The 8,452-nt window shown below is 54.0% G+C and overlaps 1 protein-coding gene across 1 annotated transcript; it reads right to left on the minus strand.

The window, feature by feature from the left end:
• Positions 1 to 6,933: 6,933 nt before the first annotated feature.
• Positions 6,934 to 7,872, minus strand: LOC123374352 (olfactory receptor 51G2-like). The gene has a single exon (XM_045024229.1). It carries the CDS (start codon positions 7,867 to 7,869, stop codon positions 6,934 to 6,936), a length of 936 nt encoding a protein of 311 aa, XP_044880164.1. The 5' UTR covers positions 7,870 to 7,872.
• Between the last annotated feature and the right edge of the window lie 580 nt (positions 7,873 to 8,452).

An 8,452-nucleotide genomic window follows, 5' to 3' on the forward strand; every position in this document is an offset into this window, starting at 1 on the left:
GGGGTGCAGGGACCTCTGGTTGCCCCAGGACCTGCCTGGGCACACATGCTGCGGAAAGCGCACAGTGTGGAAGGGCATGCTGAATGCTCCAAGGTCAGACCCAGGAAAATGTGAGCTTCTTGCCCTGGAGACAGTCTGCTCAGAGAGAGGAGGCTCCCCCGGAGTCCTGACTGGCTTTGTATGGAGTAGTTCCAAAGCATCCCAGCATCCCCTTCCACACCATGCACTTCCCGGAAGTCCGCACAGGCACTGACACTCCCGCCTCTGGCCTTTGTCTCTTTTCCAGGAATTAGGATCTCCAATTATTAGGAGGCCACATGATCTCTTTGTTCTCCAACACCTTCAGTTGGCAGCTTGCAGGAGAGCGGCCCAGGCCATCAGTTGCCCGGAGACAAGGTTTCAGCCATTCTCTGTGCAGACAGCATCACACTGGCCCTCTAGGGCTCTACAACAATCACACCCTGTATCCCACCATCTAGATCCTTGAGAAATGCAGAGAGGAAACTGAGGCACCCACACAGTATTCAGAGAAAACATTAAGAACATTCCCACTTTGTAACACCTGTATACGACTAGTTATATACTTTAAAGGGGTGTAAAATAATCAAGTATTGTACTAAACACAATGATACTCCAAACTGACCACCAAATGTAAGTTGCACGTTTTTCCCCTCAGGTGAGGGCTCTGGGGTGGGGCTGGGGATGAGGGGTTCACAGTGCAGGAGGATGCTCAGGGTTGGGGTGCTGGTGGTGCAGGCTCTGGGGTGGGGCAGGGCTGGGGATAAGGAACTTGGGATGCAGACAGGCTGCCCCAGGGCTAGGGCCAGAGAGGACCCCCCCCACTCCGTTACCGGCAGCAGCTAGCTCCAGGGGAGGGACCCCTCCTCTCCCCCTTCCTCCCCCCTGCAGCACACTCATTCTGCACCACAGTCACTGCACATGCTCCTAGGGACTCTCTCAGGTCCAGAAAGCCCACTTGCCTCCCCTATGGTGGGTACCGGGTGTCACGGAGTCCCTGGGCGATGCTCTGGAACTGCTCCTCACAAAGCCAGTCAGGACTTTGGGGAGCCTCCTCTCCCTTGGAGCAGACTTTTTCAGGGCAAGAAGCTCACACAGCTTCACCTCCTGGGTCTCTCCTTGGAGCATTCAGGATCCCCTGCCCCTCCGTGTGCTTCCCACAGCGAGCCCACCCCAGCGGGGTCCTGGGGAAGCCACAGGGTCCTGCACCCCCACTTTGCAGTCAGACGTGACTCTCAGCCAGCCAGTAATACAGAGGTTTATTCGATGACAGGAACACGGTCTAAAACAGAGCTTGTAGGTACCGCAAACCAGACCCCTCGGCCGAGTCCATTCTGGGGGCAGTGAGCCAGACCCCCACGTCTGCACTTCACTCCTCGTCCCCAGCCAGCTCCAGACTCCCAAACCCCCTCCAGCCACTCCTCTCTGCTCAGCCCTTTTCCCGGGCCAGGAGGTCACCTGACCTCTTTGTCTCCAACTCCTTCAGCTGGCACCTTTGCAGAGGAGGGGCCCAGGCCATCAGTTGCTAAGAGACAGAGTGCCAGGCATTTAGGTGCACTGACCCTTTGCTCTGCAGCAATCACACACCCTGATCCACCACCTAGATACTTAAGAACTGCATAGGGGACACTGAGGCACCAACACAGTATTCAGAGAAGACACTAAGAACATTCCCAGTTTGTCACACCGGGGCGGGGGGTTGCCATCATGTGTGGCATCCCCACCCCTGCTGCTGCCCCTGGGTGCCGAGGGGGGAGGCGGGGGAGAGAGCTCCCAAGCACCTGTGTGCCTCCTTCCTCCTACTCTCTCCCTCTTCCCCTCCCCTGGTGCTCCTAGAGGCTGCAGGCCGCTGATCTCTATAGCCTTAGGCAGAAGCAGCACAAACAAAGGAGAGAGTCACTGGCTGTTTTCTTTCAGGCAGGGAAGCTCCGAGGCGGGGGCAGGGGAGAAACCCAGCTCCAAATATTGGTGGAGCAGAGCCCTCAGCCTTGAATATTCCTGGTGCTTAAGCACCTCGAGCCCATATAAGCTGCCGCCCCTGGGTCTGTCACTGTCCCGTCTCTGGTTAAACATCCAGGGGCCATGAAAAAAGCTGCAGAGCTGTTCTGCAGTCACAGTCCTGGCCCTTCCTGAGGGCTCTGGGTGCTGTGTGATCCATGGGGGCTGCTCCAGCTGTGGTCAGGGGCATTTCATGGGGCACAGTCACGCATCCTTCCCCTACGTCCTCAGGAAAGGGCTTGTGACTGAGTCATGCCAGAGACATGATTAACACAGGAACCCCAGGAGAAGCCATTCAGGCAGCCCAGCCCCTCCACGACTGTTGATAGCTCTGCATTCAGCATTCAGCACAACTACAGAGTGCACCCCCATCTAGCCGCAATGCCCCAGATGTGGAGCACAGCTGTGTCTGTGAGTGAGGGTCTGACACACAGGAGTCCTGGCAAGAAACTCTGGCCCATTATCGGGGCCGTCTTTCCCCTCCATTGGTGCTGCCCCAGCAATGCAAAGGGGTGGAAACAGGCCTCAGCTCCCTGACAGAGGCACTGCTAGCTCCTATCCCAGCCCAGCCCACTCAGTGCAGGATGGCCCCCCTTTCTAAAGGGAAAAGCGGGACAGAGGCAGGAGCCCCATCCCCTCTGCGACCCCACCCTTCCCCCTCATCTTCCCCCAAAACTCGTCCACTAGAGAGGCCGGAAGCCAGAGCCAAGCCACGGTAAGTGCCGCCCAGGGAGAAAGGGTCACTCTGGGGAACCCGGACCCTCCAGCTGCCCTGGGCGGGTTGTGGGGACTTGGGGGAAAGAGGAGCAGGGCCTCGTAGTGAGGGGAGCTAGGGCTGTCTCATCCTCCTCCCCACTGAGCAGGGGTGGCTCTAGATATTTTGCCGCCCCAAGCACGGCAGGCAGGCTGCCTTCGGCACCTTGCCTGCGGGAGGTCTGACGAAGCCGCGGGACCAGCGGACCCTCCGCAGGCATGCCGCCAAAGGCAACCTGCCTGCGACCCTTGTGGCGACCAGCAGAGCGCCCCCCGTGGCTTGCCACCCCAGGCACGCGCTTGGCATGCTAGTGCCTGGAGCCGCCCCTGCCACTGAGAAGAAGCTCGCGCCACCCATGAGCTTCAGGTATTCACAGAGCGGCACCGCAGGGAATTCAGACTTGGCCGGAGTGATCTGTGCTCCTGGAAGCCGTTCTCAATGGGCAGAGGTCAGCCCAGCCCCCAGGCTGCTCTAAACTCCACTGAGGAAGACAGAGAACAGGCCAGAGAATCAAACCACTTTAACTGACCCTTTGCCATCCCCACTCTCTGCAGCGCACGGGGAAGCTCTGCTGGCACAGCAGAGAATCCAGCCGGGCCTGTCAAAACTGAAAGGTGAGATTGCCAAGCAGTGTCTTGATTCCAGAAGTTGGGGCTTTAAGAAAGACGGGAAATGGTGCAAGACTCCTGATGAAATCCCAGGAGCTGGTGCTGCTGGCCGGATCTCAAGCGGAGCACCCACAAACGCAGGCACTGAGGGTTAGTGAGTGGTCACACAGTCCGTCAATTGCAGAGATGCTGTTTCCCTCTGCAATTGGCTGCAGAGCCCCATGTTTTAAGGAACAGGATTACACCACAGACAGCCAGACATACCAGTGACGGGCTGGGTTCCTGAGGCACAGCTCAGAGGGTCTCCTCCCCTAGTCAGGTGTGAGACATGCACACACTGGGTAAGGTCATGCACATTCTTAATCGACATGGGAGTGACCCAAGCCAAGCTCCACATGCCTGCTGCTAGCTCTCTATGGGACCCACACAACTTCTCCCCCAATCTAAGTGCCCCCAAACTTGATGATGTTGGAAATTTGGATGCAGGGTGTGAGGTCTCTCTCCAGTGCTACAGAAGTTCTCAGTGCTCATGGAGCAGGTGAGGGTCAGGATCAGACTGAGGGGCAGCCCAGCAGGGCTCTGTTCGGCCAGGCAATGCTCTCCAGATCCTTCGCTCTCTGAAATCACGTCCTGATTCCCCCTCTTACTGCCGAGCTGCAGGATGGGCCCAGAACTCCCTCGTCAAAGGGGGCCGTGCTAATGACAGGCCGCATCACCAAGGGGTGTTGGGAAGAGTTCAAGTTCTCCACCCAGTGCCTCAAATTGCCCTTATGAGGCACACAGAGCTGAATTCTCTAAGGCACATAGCTCTGACCCCAATTATTGTAGCGTCCGAGCACCTCGCAATCACTAACATACCGGTATTTATCAGTACAACCCCCTGTGTGGCAGGGCCGTGCTACTAACACCAGTGTCGAATTCTTTTTTTTTTTGGACCCAATTAACTTTTGGCCTTTACAACATCCCTTGGCAATGAGTTCTGCAGGCTGGATGCACGTTGTGTGAAGAAATACTTCCTTTTATTTGTTTTAAACCTGCTGCCTATTAATTTCATTTGGTGACCCCTGTTCTTGTGTTATCTTAGAATATCAGGGTTGGAAGGGACCTCAGGAGGTATCTAGTCCAACCCCCTGCTCAAAGCTTATGAGGAGGAGTAAATAACACTTCTTTATTTACTTTCTCCACACCAGTCATATCCCCACTAAGTCGTCTCTTTTCCAAGATGAAATGTCCAAGTCTTATGGGTCTGTTAATCTCTCCTCATATGGAAGTTGTTCCAGACCCCTACACATTTTTGTTGTCCTTCTCTGTACTTTTACAGTTCAAATGTATCTTTTCTGAGATAGGGCAACCAGAAGTGCATGCGGTATTCAAGATGGGGGCGTGCCATGGCTTTGTACTGAGGCAATATGATATTTTCTGTTTATTATCTATCCCTTTCCTAATGGTACCTAACATTCTGTTCAGTCTTCTTTGACTGCTGCTTCACTATAAATGGAGGATTTCAGAGAACTATCTCCAGTGACTCCAAGATTTCTTTCCTGAGTGGTAACAGCTAATTTCGATCCCATCATTTTGTATGTCTTGTTGGCATTATGTTTTCTACTGTGCATTACTTTGCACTTATCAACAGTGAATTTCATCTGCCCTTTTCTTGCTCAGTCCCCCAGTTTTGTGACTTTGTAAGCTGAGTTACTGGGTGGACATTTGAATATCTGAGTTCTCATGTATTGACAGAAACCACTGTCCTTGGGGCTCTAAAGCATTCCTGCCTGATCTGCGGTTTCTGCCTTAGCTGTTAGCTAAACTTTAACTCTTGCTTGACATACACTAGACAATAAAAATCAGGATTGTCACAGTAGAATCACAGAAGATGAGGAAGAGAATCCCAGACTCTTACCTTCCCTGGGGGGTGCCTCCTGGGAGGCAGGGGAACGGGATTGGGGCTGCTCTTGGGCCCTCCATCCCCCTGCCCAGCGCAGGTGGAAGGTCTGGGGCTCCTCACCGTGGCTCACTGTGCAGCAGTTATGATCCTCGGGCTCTAGCTTCCAGCCTGGCCTGTGAGCAGAGCCTTGGGGGAAGCGGATGAGCAGGGGGCAGAGCCATGGGGAGAAAAGATGGGGCAGGAGCCTCAGGAGAAGAGGGGGTGCAGGGGGGAGCCTCAGAAGAAGAGGGGGTGCAGGGGGGAGCCTCAGGAGAAGTGGGGGAGCAGGAGTGGAGCCTTAGGAGACGAGGGGGAGCAGGGGGGAGACTCGGGAGAAGAGGAGGAGCAGAGGTGGGGCTCACAGAGGGGGCTCCTGCCTCTGACTTGCTTCTGCCTTGTGAAATGGTGGTCACCTAACACTGCATGGGCTGGGTGGGGCTAGGAACTAGCTGTGCCTCTGTGAGGGAGCTGAGGCCTGTTTCCACCCCTTTGCGAGCAACTGGGGCCAGGGAGGGAACCTGGGCCTGAGTCTCCTGCCAGGACTCCTGTGTCTCAGACCCTCGTTCACACGTCCAGCTCTGCTCTGCCTTGGGGGCATTGCAGTTGGCTGGGGGTGGGCTCAATAGGTGTGTGGTGTACACAGCCATCAATGGGGGAGGGGCTGCCTGAGTGGATTCTCCTGGGGTTCCTGTCTCTGATACGACTCGGTCACAAGCACTTGGCTGAGGGGATAGGGAAAGGGTGGGTGGTCCGTGCCCTTCGAATAGCCCCTGTCCACAGCTGGTGCTAGGAGCTATTCAAGGCACCAGCGCACCAAGCGTGTGCCTGGGGTGGGAAGCTGCAGGGAGGCAGCCTGCGGGTCGCCGTGAGGGCGACAGTCAGTCTGCCTTCAGCGGCATGCCTGCGGGAGGGCCGCCGGTCCCACGGCTTCGGCAGCAATTCAGCAGTGGACCTCCCGCAGGCAAGCTGCTGAAAGCCGCCTGGCAGCCGTGCTTGGGGTGGCAAAATACACGGAGCCGCCCCTGGCTGGTGCAGCCCCCAGGGGTCACTGAGAACCCAGAGCCCTCAGGAAGGGCCAGGACACTGACTGCAGAACAGCTCTGAAGCTTTTTCATACTCCTGGGATATTTCACCTTAAACGGGACAGAGACAGGCCAGGTGTATTGGTAAACAACATCCACGTCCCTTCTCTTTATTGACTGTATCAATAGGAATTATAAGGTCAGAGCAAACACCGACATGGATCATTATGGACGAACATCCCACCAGTCCCCTGGCTTTCCACAACCACAGTCACTCTGTAAATGCTGCTGCCTGATTTGGCCTCCTTCCCCAAATGCACTGTCCTCGCTCACCATCCCCTCTCATTCCACCAGGCCTTAGACCCCTTCTGAATCTCTCTCTACAGAGTGAAAATCAGTAGCTCATGTTATCTCAGATGTAAGCGTCCAGGATGGAATATGACAGGTTTCAGAGTAGCAGCCGTGTTAGTCTGTATCTGCAAAAGGAACAGGAGTACTTGTGGCACCTTAGAAACTTCTTTTTCTGTTCTTTTTTCAGGATGGAATAGGTGGTCTGTGTTTTTCATCTCCCATGTCAACAGTACTAGAGCCGGATGATGAAGTTACACTTCACTTGATGAACACCCTGATTATCCTTGCACGAAGGTGTTTGCTTTTCACGCTGTACACTATTGGGTTCATCAGAGGCGGGACCAGCAGGTAGACATAGCCCAGGAGAATCTGAAGCAAGGGAGGAGAGCTCTTCCCAAGTCTGTGTAAGACAGAAAGGCCGATCATTGGTGTGTAGAAGAGCAGGACAGCGCAAACATGGGAGACACAGGTGTTCAGGGCTCTGACACGCTCCACGTGAGATACAATGCTCAGCACTGTTTTGAGTATCATCACATAAGATAGGAGGATGAGCAGCGAGTCCAACCCCACCGTGGAGACTATTATGAACAAGCCATAGATGCTGTTGACTGTGATGTCAGAACAAGCCATCTTCATGACCTCTTGGTGCAGGCAGTAGCAATGGGAGAGGACATTGGCTCGACAGTATCGGAACCGTTTCAGGAGAAAGGGGAGTGGGAATATTAAGGCCACCCCTCTTAGCACACACACCAGTCCCATCTTGGCTGTTCTTGGCAGGGTTAAAGTGGAAGTATATCTCAGTGGGTCACGGATCGCAACAAAGCGGTCAAAGGCCATCAACAAAAGCACGGAGGATTCAATGAACGAAAGTGAGTGGATGAAGAAGAGCTGGGCAAAACAAGCATCCAGGCTGATCTCTCTAGAATTAAACAAGTATATGCCCAGTATCGTCGGCATGGTGGCTATCGATAAGCCAAGGTCTGTGATGGCCAACATGGAAAGGAAAATGTACATGGGCTCATGGAGGGTTGGATCTGTTTTTACAATGAACAGAATGACTGAATTTCCTACTATCGAAATAACGTACATTAAGCAGAAGGGGATAGAGATCCAGAGATGGACGTCTTCCAGCCCAGGTATCCCCGTGAAAAGGAACACTGCAGAGTTGAATTTGGTGTCATTGACAGCTGACATAATGTACTGGGCAGGTGCCGAGAGTTTAGAACTTTCCTTCCTGAAAGAAAAAAGAACAGGAGACTACATGGTATAGAATCATAGAAGTTTACGTTTGGAAGAGACCTCAGGAAGTCATCTAGTCCAACCCCTGCTCAAAGCAGGACCAACACCAACTAAATCATCCCAGCCAGCCTGACCTTAAAAACCTCTAAAGATGGAGATTCCACCACCTCCCTCGGTAACCCATTCCAGTGCTTCACCATCCTCCTAGTGAAATAGTGTTTCCTAATATCCAACCTAGACCTCCCTCACTGCAACTTGAGACCATTAGTCCTTGTTCTGTCATCTGCCAGCACTGAGAACAGCCAAGCTCCATCCTCTTTGGAACCCCCCTTCAGGTGCTTCTCTTCGTAAGTCATGTGCCCCAGCCCCCTGATCATTTTCGTTGCCCTCCACAGGACTCTCTCCAATTTGTCCACATCCTTTCTCCAGTGGGGGCCAAAAACTGGATGCAATACTCCAGGTGTGGCCTCACCAGCACCGAATACAAGGGAATAATCAGTTCCCTTGATCTGCAAACAGTGCTCCTACTAATGCACCC

The sequence above is a fragment of the Mauremys mutica genome, chromosome 1 (genome assembly GCF_020497125.1).
Source record: "Mauremys mutica isolate MM-2020 ecotype Southern chromosome 1, ASM2049712v1, whole genome shotgun sequence".
Classification (NCBI taxonomy): Eukaryota; Metazoa; Chordata; order Testudines; family Geoemydidae; genus Mauremys; species Mauremys mutica.